General features: G+C 40.5%; 1 protein-coding gene across 6 annotated transcripts in view; it reads left to right on the forward strand.

Moving 5' to 3' along the window:
• Positions 1–16,656, forward strand: part of phldb2b (pleckstrin homology-like domain, family B, member 2b) — a 41,265-nt gene that overhangs the window by 8,651 nt on the left and 15,958 nt on the right. For 4 of the 6 annotated variants that reach the window (XM_056364706.1, XM_056364703.1, XM_056364705.1 and 1 more), the window contains exons 4-10: positions 1,108–1,206; positions 1,912–1,995; positions 8,368–8,487; positions 10,492–10,676; positions 11,070–12,287; positions 15,768–16,145; positions 16,598–16,656. The exon at positions 16,598–16,656 is cut by the window's right edge and continues 103 nt beyond it. In XM_056364706.1, the coding sequence (XP_056220681.1) occupies positions 1,108–1,206; positions 1,912–1,995; positions 8,368–8,487; positions 10,492–10,676; positions 11,070–12,287; positions 15,768–16,145; positions 16,598–16,656 (2,143 nt within the window). Of the gene's footprint in view, positions 1–1,107; positions 1,207–1,911; positions 1,996–4,451; positions 4,648–5,624; positions 5,724–8,367; positions 8,488–10,491; positions 10,677–11,069; positions 12,288–15,767; positions 16,146–16,597 lie in introns of those variants that run through there. The other 2 variants (XM_056364708.1, XM_056364707.1) reach the window with 2 other exon arrangements.

The raw sequence follows: 16,656 nt of genomic DNA on the forward strand, positions 1-16,656 counted from the left end.
ATTTTCACTTGTAGTGAGAATTATTCCACTTATTGCTTAATGCACAGCCTGAACACACAGTAAACCATCCAAAAATGACAATACTGTGCTAACAGACCATAACCCAAACATATTAAAACAGTGATGACTCACACTGCATGGTTTCAGGACAGTGTCTTATACACAGAGTGAAATCACCCACTACAACAAATTGAAATACTGAAATCCACATTATTCCGTTGGAATGCAATATTCAAATAAATTCAAGCTGTTTTCTCATATGTTACACACACACACACACACACACACACACACACGAATACATTGACAACAGATTAGAAACGTTAAAATAAAGGGATTATCTGTCTTTAGTTGGATAACAGTTTCCACTGTTAGACTCATGTATACTTCTAGAGTTAACATGTCTTGCATGGATAACAGCACTCTCATTGTATTTCTAATTCAGAAACAGAGAAAGTTCATTTTTTGTCCTTTTTGCAATGAAAAAACCATATCAGCACTAGTTTTATACTTTTTAAAATGGTAGAGGTAAAGTCAGGATGCAAGAACATTAATTGTTGTCCATAGCGGTTGCTTACTTTATAAGTATAAGTGTGATTTTAGTCACAGTATAAATGGTGCTAAAATTAGGGTAAAGTTTACAAATACAGTTAAAAGTCTGAATGTAATAGCAGAGTCAGCACTGGGACATTTTAAATCTTGCTTTATCATTGTTCGATGCATAACCGTTGCCACACACTTTCACAATCCCGTCTTGGTGTGCCCTTTCATTTCAGTGCGGAATGCCAACAATGTGAGCAAGCCCTGTTAGGAGAACTAGGGTTCTATTTTGCTCCACAATGAGTCCACTGAAGAAGCACCAGTTCAAATTCATAGTACTGCAGTATTCCTTTTATCACAGGCCACAAATATAGTTGAAAAAGACATAGTTGCATTTGGGTATCAGTTTAAGTTTCACTTGTAAAGATGCTGTCAAAGAGTATTTGATACTACAGAGACATGCGGATCTACATGATGTTTAATTCACTAATTAAAGCCTGATTTTAATTCAATATTGTCTACATTTCTTATTCTACTGATGATAACGTGTATGTCTTGATGTTCCAGGGGTGACCCGCATAGGCCGAGAGGATGCTCCAACCCCTCAAGATATCACCATCCAGGGGCCTAGTATCGAGGCAGAGCACTGTCTCATCATCAATGAAGGTTAGTGTCATTTCACTTTCTCTGAAATTAATTCATAAAACTGGCATGCCTCTTGAATAAACATCTTTACATTGCTAAGTGTAGAAAGTCCAGTGCCTCATCCTTTAATCAACAAAGCTTTTAATATTAGTATATAATCTTACTTTTGGTAAAACTATTGAATCTACTGAAAACAATTCTGCCAGGGAAGTGAGATTATAATATTTGAAAGCATTTCGTCAAACTTGTAAAGAGCTGATCTGCTACCGTTTCAGTAAGTAATAAATGCTGGGCTCTTTTGTCTCATTTTAAGAGGATTAAATAGTACAACAAAACTGCAACAGAATCAGATGAAATTACCATAATACACTGGATAAGAATAATCTTTTAAGAAAAAGTATGTTTCAAGATAAATATGGGATTGAATTAACTATTTAGCTGGGTATCTGTCTGCACACATACTGTACAGTGTATTAGGTGGTTGAAAGAAAAGGATCTTTGCTTTTAATGCAATTGATGTTTCTTTGCGGCACATTTTATATGTTTTTTTACCAGAAGCTTTCAGACTAAAAGCCTTTTAATGATGGTGGTTTCATGTGTATGTTATAATTAAAATTGATAGTTCTTTAGAAGTCATCTTTCAGCTGTAGTTCAAAATCTTAATAGTGGATAGTATGAATGAAAGTATGTTTAAAGCTGACCCTCTTCTCATTACCAATATAACAGGAGGGGTGGTGACCCTGGACCCCTGTGGTCACCTCTGCAGTTTGGATGGAGTCCAAATCACTGTGCCTACACCGCTTACACAGGGTAAGAGCTGCAGTGTATAAGCTTTGAGATATTGCCACCTACTGGTTAATAGTAGTAAAGAGGTAGACTAAAGTTAATTTCAATGCATCAACTGTATGTTCTTCCACTATTTCATAGTGTGTGTGTGTGTCTGTGTCTGTGTGTGTGTGTGTGTGTGTGTGTGTGTGTGTGTGAAAGAGAGTGTGTGGTTAGTTTGTGGTTTGGTTAACCTGCATTCCTTTCAGTGGGTGTATGAGTCATATGGGCACATTTAACGTTGTGCTGACATTCTGCATGGGAACAACTGTATGTTCTTCCACTGTGTGTGTGTGTGTGTGTGTGTGTGTGTGTGTCTGTGTGTGTGTGCGCGTGCGTGCGCGTGCGCGCGCGTGCGTGCGTGTGTTTGTGAGTATATGCACATAAATGTATGGGCTTATGTGTATGAGAGCATTTCCAAATGTTTGTGTATATGTTTTGATTAATGGAGTGCATGCGTGTGCACCTCTGGTTCTGGTTTGGTTTAATTTGTCATGGTTTGGAACAGCTAGCTGCTTCAATGAGTCACAGCTTCCAGAAACTGAAGGGGTTACACTACTCTTCAAATTCTATTATATTAGACTGCAGAAAACTGGCAAAACACACACACACACACACACACACACACACAAACAGAGTAGCAATAACAAATTCTAATGCATTCTTATCTTTCTCTCTGCCCCTGCCACATGCCTGTGTCTGCCTGTATCTTGATCTGTTTATCTCTTGTCTGCCTGTCCTCTTCTCTCTTCTCCCAATTTCCCTTGATTTTTGCAACTGCAGAGCTCCTCCTGCTTCACATGTTTTTCCTTCTGTGATACTTCCCCCTCTGTTACTTCTTTTTTCTTTCCCATTCTTATTTCATAGAACATGCAGCACAGTGACTTTTCCTTCCCCATGTGTCCATCTGTTCTGTGTACTCTTTTCTCCTTTTCATTGTGTCCTGTCTGGCCTGGCTGTTTTCAGTTAAATATTGACAAGCCTATTTATTTATTTATCTTCCCGCTGTGCCTGGCTGATTCAAATATTGACATCACGTGAGGCCAGGGGATCATGAGGTGGGGGTTGGGGAAAAGATTGAAAGGGTTAAAAAAGTTAAAAGGGCATGGTTTGGAAAATTATGCAGAGAGAGACTGAGAGAGAAAGAGAGAGAGAGCAGCATCTTTTGTTAATATATGCTGGTCTCATAAGCTCTGGGTTGAGTTAGTCTAACCACACACACAAACACACATATACACACTGGAGGGCTGTCTGGAGATGATTAGCTATGTTTAGGAAGTGATCTGTTCTGTATTTAGGACTTGACCTGGAATCACATCAGCTTCACTCCTAACAGCTACAAGTCACTTGTAGAATAGAATAATAATATGTTATACAGCATAATAACAGCAATGATGACAATGACAGTCATTGTGTCCCAATAACAGCACTGACAAATAGGCAGTATAATGGGCCTTCTTAATTCTTAATTCTAATGTAGTTTACAAAGGTTAACATCTCTTTCTGTGTATTATATCCATTGCATCTTGCAGTTATTTTTACATGATGTTCTTGTCAGTTCACATTTCAGTAGAGTTTGAGTACAAAATACAATCTCCCAGCAATCACACCGGTATAAAGCAAATGCAAATCTATCTGCTGAACAAAACACAGCTGCTCTAATGGCCACTTTCCTTTTCTTTTCCTCTACACACATACACAGCCTGCACACTGTCAATGGGTTCATGTTGTGTGTTCATGTTTTGAATGGTTGCAAATAACAAAGCATCTGAAAGAAACAAGGAACAGTTTAGACAAGACAAGACTTTGGCCATGGGGCAAAGTTCTATCTTAAAGTTTATTATTTGCTTTTCAGTGTTATCTCTCCCTCCTAAATTCTTCCACTCTTTCTTTAACCAGTCAATATGTTTGACATACCCTTAAATCTTTACATGCTCCTTCTCTAGCTATCTTAGAAGTCTAATTAATCACTTCTTAAATGAATTAGATCAAAGTCTGCATAAAAACAAACCACCAGTTTTACAAGGTTTTTCAGTCGGTTTCTATGGGCCAACTGGTTTGGCGTTACACTGGTCCAATGTATTTCAAAGAAAAGAAGAAAAATTGGTAGGTAGACAAAGAAAAGCTGAGGGGGCGTCCACCAAATACCTCACTATCGAATCGTCTTTAAACCTGCCAATTACAGAAGGGGGTGATGGCGTATTTTGCTCTTAGTTTACATGTGGTTTTTAATTACTTACACTCGTTGTTCTTCTCTTTTGCATGTTGTTTTGAAGGTGTACATTTTAATTGTGATATTGGGTTTCTCGACAGTATTTTACAACGTTCTCTCTCGTAAATCCTGAGCCTCCAACCCCTTTTAACCAAAAAGTGGTACAGTCCCAGACTCTGGCTTGTGGACGGTAAATTTGTGAACTTTCTTCTACACGGAGTAAGGACGACTGAAGAGGCGTTTTTACCGTGGAGATAAGAGCCAGACAACAACACAGACCGTCAGCGGTGTAGCTACATAGTTTTTTTTTTTCTTTTCTTACCAGAAGTTCTTTTGAGTAGCTCTTTATATTAATTTATGAGACGTTAAAGGGAAGAACGTTGATTTTCTTTCGTTATAAGTGCTTACTGAATGGAAATAAAAAGGTTTGTGACTGATTTCTGTGATCTCTAACAAATGTAACAAAGTAGCGTTGTATTTACTCAGGCATGGTTTTGACGCTCTTCTACTTTGGCACTTCTACTACTACTGGACTGTATCCGTTTTATGCTACGTTATCCTTCTACCATACAATTTTTGTAAAGTAAATATTATGTTGTACCTATTTGCGATGTTATATGTTACCTTCACACCAGTATTACTTACCACTTGTATGTGGTAATGTTTTCAAACTAGGCTCACAAGCTCTTTGAACAGGTTATCAATCTTACATTTTCTAGTTGTCATCATCAGTCGATACCATTGTTTGAAGATTGTCTTAATTGACACTTAAATAAGGGTAAGCTTGTACTACCAGCCAGGATAAACAGCAATTGCTTAGTAGCTGGTATATTAAAATCACTGAATTCAGGTGTATCTGCCTTTACTCTTTAACTTAATGCTTTTTTTTTTTTTTTTTTTTTTTTAAACACCTTTTTGACTTTTTAAAAATGGTATAAGTCTGTAAAGCACAGTTTCACATGGCATATTCTTTCAGCAGGGCTGGAGTTGTGAATCAGTGCAGATACTCAATGCAATCCAACCCTCTCAAGGAAGTTGAATTTATTATTTGTAGCCAAACTCTGGAAGCACACCATCACAAACGGTTGGTTGTTGGAATTTGCCAGCACCTTTTGATGGAAATAACCTTGGTGTTCATGCCTTTGGGTCATATATTAGCTGACAGGTTCAAAGACTGATGTGAGTGTATGTGACAAAGAGAACTAGCCTAAGGCCACAAAGACAGGCTCAGTCGTCCGGATACCTGACATTTGAAAACAAAACCTGCTTCAATTTTCTGGATGTATTGTGTTCATAAGTCTTTCTTCAGCCTGCCTCTTGCACATTTCCCCTCTTATATTATAAAGACAAATGAGAAATAAGTCCTACGTTATCAGTTTGTGTTTACCTTTCTTTCTGATAGATAAGAAGTTGTTGATGTTGTCTTTACCCGTGGTTGTCCCCTGGCCTGTGAACTTTGCTTGAAAGAAGTTGGGTGGGACGTTGGATTGATGCTTAAAGGGTAAGATTTGAGAGAGAACAGGGAGAAGATGGCTACTGAGCAGGTGAGGTGTGCGCGCGTGTGTGTGTGTGTGTGTGTGTGTGTGAGAGAGAGAGAGAGAGAGTGTGTGAAAAATTGTGTTTATAGTGTTACTGCTGGTCCTCTGTTCCCCAGAGAGGGTTAATTTGTGGTTTTCAGGCCAATTTACACTTCCACTGGGACCTGTCTGTGTATACATCTTTATGACTGAGTAAATTCAGCTTTAGTTTACTACCATGTAGATTTTCAGGATCATAGAAAAATTTTGAAGACAACTCGTTTACATGCAATTTGAAAAAATAAATGGGGGATAATTTTCAATTTTTTGATTGTGATCACTTAGGACACAATTGTGACCAATTAGGAGGTCATGTGATCTTTGTAATTGGTTTATTTTTCATTCTGACCTGCTGGTCTCAAATTGGCAGTTCCTCCACTTATGTTAACCAAATAGAGAAACAGTTTGAAGTTTCCTCTCCCATAACATTGTGGTGAGACTAGTTTGGTTCGTTCTGATCTATATAGAGACAGAAATTGACTCCAGACGTGATACAGATGTAGGGGACATTTGTGTCATCAAAGACTCTGAGGTCTGACTTTGTAGATCACAAACTTTCAATTATCCTATAAATGTATATACAAGCTAATTTCAAGTTTTATTGTTGTTAAAGACAGTCTGTGCATGTGTATTTGTTTGGGGGGGGCATGCTTCCACATGGGAGGCAAACTCAATTTGCTGGTAAACGAGTAAACGCGTGAATAAGATTAAACATGTTTTGTTGTGGATAGTATGTCTTTGTGTGTGACTGTGTTGTGGGGAGTGAGCATGTGTGTGTCCTAACTTGTACAAAAAGTTATTTAGGACAGCAGGCTTAAAGTTAGTCTGTGTGTAAGCAGTTACGATGAGAGTTTTGTGATAGGATGCTGTGTGTTTTCTTGAAAGGGTATCACAGATGGATTTTTAGGATGGGAGGGAGGAGAGGATTAGTTAATAGTTATTTGTTAGCTAAGTAGTTGAGAAGAAATAGAAAGGGTTAGGGTTAGACATAGAAAGGCGGGGGCGGGGTTGCTGTGAACAAATCAGGGTGATGCACTTTAGCCTCAACTTTAAAGGTTGCACATGGCGAGGCAATTGAGGCTAGGAAATTAGATTTTTACAAGAGCTGGCTGTGTGTGTGTGTGCACGCGCATGCCTGTGTGTTTGCTGTTGTGCAAATTACTGAGCTACTGGGAGTCCTTAGGCAGGCACTGTAACAAGACATGTTCCCACACACACAGCTACATAGAGCATTTTGATGACATGCACTCACATTAATCATGCCTGGCAATAAGAAACACATATTATTAGGTCTTGCTCACACTAGCTGACAAGGTTAATGTGTATGTGTGTTTCTGTTTTTTTTTTTCCTCACAGAGACGCACATCTTTTGATCTCTCTGTCATGATGCCACTTCCTCACAGTTTGTGCCTATACCTGCAAAACTGTTTACATAAAGTATATTTAAGAGGTTTACAGTTTAGCTGTGTAGTCTAAACATTTCTTAGACTGTTTTCATGTGTGTGTGGTGTTAGCACCATCTCACCGCTGCATTCAGGTCTCCCCCTGTGCTGAGACACTGCAGCTTTTGAAAGCAAGAAAAATCTGCTCTCTAAAGGCAATGTCGAGAAAAGTATGACGTCTTTTAGCTCAACTATTTATAAGTTGTTGATGAAACAGTAGAGCAAGAGGGAAAAGGGCAAAGTTAAGATGAAAATGAGAGAAGGGAAACAAAAGAAAAATGGTCTCTACATTTTTCCATTCAGTCTTTTTCCATTCACCCTTTCGCTATCCCCCTCTTGCTTCAGTGGTTGTGTCTAACTTCAGGTCCAAGGAATCTGATGTAACTGTAATGGAGCTATTAAGGAGGTGCTTTTTTAGCCTTTTGCACACATGCTAATCATTGTGGGGGTTTACTGTAATGCTTATCCGAAGGGATGAAGGTTGAAAGAACAAAGAGAGCAGAAATACTGCATGTGAGTATGAGAAAACTGACAAATAAGTGAGGGGCTCTTTGTTTTTCAGTCAGTCTTGTGATTTTTCTATTGTCTGTTTTTGTTCAATCCTCAAAATGTGCATCAGTATAGTCGTTTCATTTCTTTCTTGCTATCTCCTCCTCCTTTTTTTTTTTTCTTACACACACACACTTTGTTTGAAGTGTGTGTGTGTGTGTGTGTGTGTGTGAGCTCTGTCTCTCTTCCTTCCCTTCTGAGGTATTTGGACAGCTGTGGCTGGCCATGTGTATTACAGAGGTTGTGACCCTGACATCTTGTTTAATACCTGGCCCTCTCAGCTTAATTGATGGCCAGAATAAATACTATGGTCTGGAACGGCTGGTTTTGTGCAAGTGTGTGTCTGGCTGTGAATAAATATTCCAGGCTTGTACCTATTTAAAGTTGTATTCATGACTATCTCTTCATACATCGTGTATGATGTGTATACCTGATATACATGTCACCAAGGTGTAGTTTGTTTTGTGCTCTTCAAGATTGTTGTTCTGTCTGTGTTATACTAACTCCCACACTTGCAGTTAAATTGACATTTTTAGTTGTATCTTACCTTCTGTGTCTGTGTGTTTTTTCTCTCCAGGTTATTCTTTGTGTCTGGGTAAATCCTACTTTTTCCGGTTCAACCATCCTGAGGAGGCAAGCAGAATGAAAAGCATGCTTCCACAAAAGAGCCCTGTGTCAGCTTTAGCCTACAACACAGGTATACACACATACAGGGTGTCTGGTAAACCCCTCCCCTGACCCCTGAACTGTGCTACAACTGCAATACCTGTTCTTTTTTCTTTCCTCTCCTCTCTTCCTTTGTTCTGCCACATCTTTTTTTCCACCTCCACTGTTTTCATCATTGCTTAGCTGCTTTTCACCTCTTCTCCACTTGTAGTCCTCCATCACCTTATTTTCCTGATGTGATGTCTGACAACGCAAACAGGTGTGAGAAACTTGGATGTTAGTCCTGTGTGTGTGTGTGTGTGTGTGTGTGAGAAAGAGAAACAGGTGAGGCCAGATATTTCTTTCGGCTCTTTCATATGTCTTTCCTAAATACATGCTCTCACTGTCAAACACATGCTAAAACTTAAATTCAAAGCATAATGGAATGTTTTTGTCATCTGGTGCCCCTCCATTGCCCTGGTGATTCAGCTGGACTCCTGTTGTCTCCTTAGTGATTTATCTGGCTGTGAGTAAGGTGGGTGTGTTGTGTGTGTGCATGTGTGTGTACCATAAGTGGAATCCTTGCTCTTTAAACTCCTAGACACAAGGAATGCACCTCTCTCTCCCCCCAGCCTCTTTTCATAGTTTTCATAGTAACTACTTGCATCTCTTTTACGCATATATTCTCACACACACACACACACACACACACACACGCATCCAAAATCTTTACTGCTACCCTTCTGATTGCCAAAACGCTCACTCTTACATGTGAACTTAAAGTGAGGACTCTCACAGTGGCCGTGCATAGAAGAAAATAGTCACGATAGAGGAGAGTTGATGCACACCAGGCCTCCAGTATAAATCTGCCCATGTATGGACACAAACACCCTGCGTGTGCGTGTGTATGTGTGTGCGTGTGTGTGTGTGTGCGTTTCTAGATCTTATGTTTTTCATTTTCTGCCCCATTTCTTTTTGCCAGGCTTATATTCAGCTATGACGTGCACCTTTAGGTACTCTTTAGTTTAGTTTAGTTTCTCTTACAATATAACTCAACTAAGCAGGAGGAGTTGAGCAGTTGTGCTTAAAGTCTTTAACATATATGTACACTCTTGGCATATGTACACATGTGCCATACACATTTGTGTGTTGCTCTCAGGTAGAGCCAAAGCTTTTGTGTGTGGGTGTGTGTGGCAGTTAAACTCTGGGTGGTCTAAGCTTGAACATTGTAATAGTTCCTTTTCCACATTATGCCACAGATGATTAAAAAAACTGAGCAAGTTTCTCACATATTGCTTCCCCCTACCCAAGTATTTTTATCTACATTTCTGATGACAGGATAATATATAGGCCTTTTGGAAGCAAACCAGAGCCATCAATCAAATTAACTTCTGTTGATCTTAGTGATATTTTAAAATGTAAAAGGATAGTCTTTGGTTGATATTTCCTAGTTAAATTTAGCAAGGGGGAAGTAAAAACTGACTCAGTTGAGGTTTGGAAAAAGACCCCCTCACTGCTGAAACTCCTTTTAAATAAAAGGCTCTGGGAAGGGCAGGGGGCCTCTTGAGGGTATTTCAGAAGATTTTGTGGTCTTTTTCATTTCCCAAATCCTATACTAACGAACTGAACTTAAGTTAGAGTTGAGCTGTTTGTCTTGGATCAGATGGATGGTTTTGTGCAAGTGTGTATTTGCATAGAGCGTTTGTGTTGACTCCTATTCTGGGGGATTTTGTGCCAGTTAAGGATTGTTTGGGTTGGGTTTGTTCTGCCAAGGGCCACATGTATGAATAGCTGCAGCTTCAGGTACACACTTTCTCTCCTCTTTCTGCTACCATTTATGGATCTTTGCCCCTCCCCCTTTTCCTTCTTTTCACATCTTCAATTTATTTTAATGATTTTCTTTTTTCTGACTGAAAATAATTTAAAATCAATCCATCTCTTTATTCATTGGTATTGCTTATTCCAGTCATACAGCTTTTTTGTGTTGTATCTACCCTATCATTTTCCCATTTTATCCATTTTTTTTCTCTTCCATTTTATCTCCCTTCCCCTCCAGACTACCTGAAGTTTAGCAGTGACTATAGCTATGCAGTGGCGGGTGGCACCAGCAGTGCGAGGGGCATGCGATCAGCCTCTGAACTTCGGGACTTGATGGACACGCTGCAGCGCAAGAAGATTGCCCTGGAGAACAGCCTGAGAGCCAACGGGAATGCTAACCCCTCTTACTTCAGCGTGACACAGGTCAGCCATCATGTAGTTCCACTATAGGGTTTATTATCCTGCTTTCTATAGCACACTCAAACAAGGCTTGTGAAGTCTGTGCAGGTAGCCTTGATATCTGCCCTAGAGCTAAACAGGGCTAACTAATTACTTCCTACCTGTAAGACCAAACATGGCTAACCTTGTTTACCCACTATCCTCTGTGACATTGTTCAACATTGTTCAACTGGCAACACAATATTTAGTCATAAACATAAATCTAGTCAAGCTACACTTTTATCTTATGTGTATTTTTGTCTGTTCATCTACTTCTGTCATATTAAAACCATTTTATGTGCATTAGATATTTATGATGAGACAGATTTTTTAAGTATTTCTAATTGTGATATATTTTTCTCTATTTCTGTCTCTCAGTCTCCCCCCACCACACCTGTAATGAGTCCTACCACATCCTCATCAGCCTATCAGGAACAGGCAAGGCGATTCTATGGCTCTGATCGTCCACCCATGTCTTTGAAATCTGCCCCCCCTCTTTCCCCTGGACGTCGATCTGACCCCCTGACCCGGACCTCAGTTGTCTCCAACCAGGACAACTTGGCTATTGGTGATAGCCGGCGGTTGCACAACCAGGGCTCCTCTCCTTTACTGTCCACATGGAATTGTGGAGGCTCTTCAAATTCTGTTGCTTGTAGCGATAGCTCCCTCCTCTCTCTTCCTCCCTCCTCCTCATCCCGCACTCCATCTACAGGAGGTGCAGTTAGCATGCCATCAAGCCCCCGTCTTGGTCGTCGTAGCTGTGGGAACCAAGAGCCATCACCTAGCAGTCGAACCAGGAAGTACTCAGCAGGCTCACTGAGTGGGATGATGGCAGGAGGCCACAGCCGTTCGCTGCCACGCCTCTGCCACTCCCCATCTCCTCATGACAACAACAACAGAGTGATGACCTTGTCAACACTGCCCCCACGGCGATCCGATATTGCTGGGGGTTACAAATTTAGTAGCCAGAACAGCCATAATACCAGCCCTGACCTCAACCACAACTCTAGTATCTCTACCCATCAGACCTCCAACAGGAATCAAATCCAGACCAAAACTCAGGGAGAAGGTGTTGTGTCCATCTCCCTCTCTTCTACTAAAAACTTGCCTTCTACCACTCCGTCCATCTCCTCTAAACCAGCCCCACCTGATGTGACCATCCCATCCAGAGCAGGGGGCTCCTCTTCCCCTCGTGTGGCCAAAAAACTCAGCCTTACTTCCTCTAGCTCAGTGGGTTCCATTAGCTCCATGGGTTCCAGCCCTCCAGACCCTGAACAGTTGGCCAGCCATGGTGTTTCCCAAAGAATGGAGCTGTCTTTGGGGGACAAGGAGAGGCGAGGGCTAGATCTAGAACTCACTGGTTCCCCGGGCTTTAGTCTTGGAGAGAGGAGGTCATCCTTTGGGAGGGCAGGGCTGGAACCTGGGATGGGGTTGGGAGAGAGGAGGTCATCATTTGGAAAGGCAGGTGTGACTCCACCAGGGGGGTTCAGGGAAAGAAGGGGAAGTATCAGCTCACTGAGTGGGAAGGAGGAACTGACTGACTACCACCAGCGCCAAAAAGAGGAGAGACTACGTGAGCAGGAAGTGGAGAGACTGGTGAGTTAGAGTGTGTGTTTGTTTGTCTCCATTTGTACAGAGAACACCACTCATGTCATCCAGCATGTGTCAGTGTATAGATATGTAGATATAAACTGTAACACAGACTGCATCCTGTGGGGCAAAGTGTAAATTAGTTATGCTTACAGATGGACAGACTGTTGACAGGTGAACAGTTTGTTGCTGTTAAGATTACTGAAAGAAGATACGTTTTGATTTGCAGTGGAAGTTTGTATGATTGCATGCATATGCACGCAAGGAATGGAATGAGTTTAGGAATGCCTCCCTTCATCAATAACCTCCTCCTTGTCCTCTCAAACATACTCTCCCAGGGAGCTTAAGACACACACACACACACACACACACACACACACACACACACACACATACACACACACAAAGTGAGGTTTACCACTCACACAGATGGCAGTTAACCGATACTAACAGAACTATTCTTAACCCTGTGCTTGGATTGTGTCTGTGTGTTTGTGTATATGTAGTGTGTGTTTATGTCAGTTATCTGGAGAACCGCCCGGTGTGGTTCAGTCCACTGTGGAGCCACAGAACACATCAGTCAGATGTCGGTTAGAGAAACTGAAGAAGATTAGAGAGCAGAGTTACTGTGCAGCAGGTGGATAAACAAACAGATGCTCAACATATAATGACAACTGGACTCAAAATCCTGCTCTCCTTTCTCCCTTTATATGTCCCTCTCTTTCACGCAGACATATTCTGCTAAGTAGACTGGTGCCTCTTTAACTTTGAGAAATAGATTTTTGGATGTTGTACAAACCAAACTGTGCACAAGTGGCTTCACAGTGGCTTTTGGCTAGCTTCCAGATATCATGGATTGCAGTTATGATAGCAAGATGGAATTTTTGTGGACCTGCCTCTCCTGCACTGAGTAGAGAGCCATTTGCACTTTGCCCAATATCAAGATGAACCATTTGTTTAGACCCCACAATGCTGGATTTTAGTCACTTTGATTTACCAACTATTAACGATTTAACCAATTATTTTTAGTTTTGGACCTGATGTAACAGATTGCAACCTGGTAGGGACATTAAATTTTGCATGTAAATTCAAACAGTGATTTGAGTTTCTATAATTGCCAAAATGATCAGCACTTTTGAATATGTTTTGAATAAATAACGTTGTTTCTAAATAACCAATGATAAAAGGATTAATTGTTTAAGCAGTTCTGATCAGACATGGCTAGGTGTTATAAGCAAGCCAGTAGGAGCTTCTTTGAGTCCAGTCCTGAGAGAGCATCTCTCATTGTCTTAATTTTGTCTGCCATCTAGTGGTAGTTCAGGAAACCTGCAGGGAAACACAATAACAGCAGCAGGGTGGAGTACCAATTGTGCCATTTATAACACAGTTTAGATGTATTTGGTGAGATTGGATTAAGTGTCAGTTATGGCATTGCCTCAGTTCATATCTGTAGGTTTGCATTCAGGCAACTTGTAACCAGCCATCAACAGCAGCTTGTCTTGGTTCCGTAAATAGTTTGTAAAAAGAGAAGAACTATGGTTGCTACTAAGAAGGGGGCACCGACAAGTAATCATGAGGAATAAGGGAATACAGGTTGGGAGAAAGAGAGATTAAGAGGTAGAATGAAATATTAGAATAAACGTGACTCTTCCTTCATCTGAAAAGCGGAGCAGGATAGAAAAAGCTAAATATATGAATTCCTCTTTCAGTCAACTATGTGTTAGACCAAAGCAGCACCAGCTCATACTGTATTTCTCAACTTGTTTTTCTTTTTTTTTTTTCCCCTCACACTCTGTCCTTCCCTCCATTTTATTTTTCATACTAATTTTACACCCTTTTTTATACCAGTCACCATGTCACTGTTCTCTGTCTCCCTCTCCATCTGTCTCCTTAGTTGACAGCTGATTACTATAAGGGCTCCACAGAGGCTTGTGGCTATTAGAATAGATCAAGGTGACAAACTGACACTGTCTTGTTTCTCAGCTTCTGGTTCACATTACACACGTTAAATGGGCTATGCATGTTTGTTTGTGTGCATGCACAGTTGCACACATACAGTGGGGTCCAAAAGCCTGAGACCACTTTCTCATTGAAGTGAATAGAAGTGGTCCCACTTTAAAGTGATCCAAAAATCAAACTTTTGGACCTCACTGTGTACATCAGTGGTAAGTACATTATTGAATGATTTATATTGTGATCATTTATATTATTTATATTGATTTGAATAAATTACATTTCCATATTTAATTTCTAAGATAACAGGTTAAATAATAAGCAATATAATATGTGTATAGAGCCATAATGCTTTTCCGAAATAGGATATCTGTTTCCAAACTGGCAGAAGACTGTCTCAAGAATTTCACACTCCAAACTTCACCTGGTTCAGATTACTTCCTACTGTACAATTCCCTGGAAAGTGTCTTGTTTCCTTAGTGGCAGTACACACATACACATTCCTATGTTTGGAGTCATTGCTTTTCTTGTGTATACTTCTGATCACGGTTGACAGCCGTCCACCCTCCCATTAGCTTGCTCGTTCTCTCTGTCACCCGCATATACTCACCCCTGCCTCACGTTCTTTTTTTCTAGCCTCCTTCTTTTCCTCTCTAATTTTACTTGCACAGGCTGCCTGTGCGGCATACATACTTCTCCCTCCAGAGAAGTTACTGCTGAACCTATAAGGGGGTATTTTGACTCTTAACAGCCTCTGTAGCTCCCCATTTAACTGTTCGGGCAGGCAGATCTGTGGAAGGGGGAACTCTTGCTCTAGGAATTCCCAGAGAGAGAGAGAAAATATTCTTTCTAGGATATGCAAATTATATATTAAACTAGATGACATACAAGAAATGATAATACTGAGTATATTTTGGACCAAACAAGGACATTATAACAAGAGGGACTGATTTCTGCAATGCTTCCTCAGGTAACCTGAGCTTTGGAAACTTAATTTTATGATGGAAATAAATAATACTTTAGCTGAGCTGTTGTGACAATCTCTATTATGGAACATAACAGAGTGTTCAGTTTGTACATTCTCTTTAACGATTTTAAAAATGTATATGCATGTACATGAAGAAAGTCAGTATGAAAATGTGCAAAATGCATTATTTACTGGTTTTGAATAGTTAACATCTAACACTAATAGAAATGTAAATTAAGTTTATATTAGCTCTGAAATGAGTGCCTTGTTTGATGTCTGTTTGATATCTCACCTTGTAATACTGTAAATATTCAGGGCACACATTCAGCACCACTACAGGGGTTTATAAAATTATTTATTTTGGTTGCCCCATCAGCAACACTGCATGCTGTGTCTAAGAGGCACTGGACAAGTAACAAAAATTAATTCAGGGCTTTTCACTTATAACTACACCTTTTTAAATAACCTAAGCTAGACAACATCATAATGTACAAAAATAAGTAGTTGACACTACTACATTTGCACATACTGTAACACGTGCTTGTGTTTATATATGTGTCACACAGGAGCGACAGCGGCTAGAGACCATACTGTCTCTATGTTCAGAGCTGGGCCAGGCCGAGAGGGATGGAGACACCACAGCTACAAGTCCCACTTCAGCTGTGGCGGATCTCCAAAAGATCAACCAAGAGCTTGAGAAACTCCAACTGAACGATGACGATGACGACACACCGTCTGTCTTTTCAGATTTTTCAGCTGTTATTGAAACAACAGGGAATGGACACATGACCTCCCCTGGATCAGAGAATGGTTACTATGACGATGATCTACAGTTACGACAGAGGTGCAGAAGTAGTCACCGAGACAATAGAGCAGAATCGCCCACCATCAGTCTGCGAAGCTTTGCCCCCTCACCTTCTCCACGTACACAGAGGAACAATGAGGTATAAGAAATAGGACGTCTATTTGGATGCTAATTAGAATGCAGATGTCTGCTTTGTGTGAATACAAAAATGCCACGTATGTACACATGGAGTGCCCCTGCTATCACATCTTTTAGCTGATGTCAAGCATTGAATAAGGGAATGATACCTGAATTCACTCAGCCACAGGTGTGTGTGTGTGTGTGTGTGTGTGTGTGTGTGTGTGTGTGTGTGTGTGTGTGTGTGTGTGTGTGTGTGTGTGTCCACCCTTATTTGTTTGCTGTAAGATTGTCATTGCCCAGAGAAAGTTCTGCTTCACCAAAAGAAAACTTTTTCTGTGGTGTCAGTGATTAATATTACAACTAATTACCTTAAAGTTCCAGTATTGACTCAGATAAACTCTGCTCTGATTGGCTCTTAGATTAACACTTGTTCACATTAACAATCTATGACTCTTTTGATGATGTTGCCAGACTATAGATGATGCAGCGCGTCGCCACAGACGGGACACAAGACCTTCAGAGGAGGAGGT

The sequence above is a fragment of the Seriola aureovittata genome, chromosome 20 (genome assembly GCF_021018895.1).
Source record: "Seriola aureovittata isolate HTS-2021-v1 ecotype China chromosome 20, ASM2101889v1, whole genome shotgun sequence".
In the NCBI taxonomy this organism is placed as follows: domain Eukaryota; kingdom Metazoa; phylum Chordata; class Actinopteri; order Carangiformes; family Carangidae; genus Seriola; species Seriola aureovittata.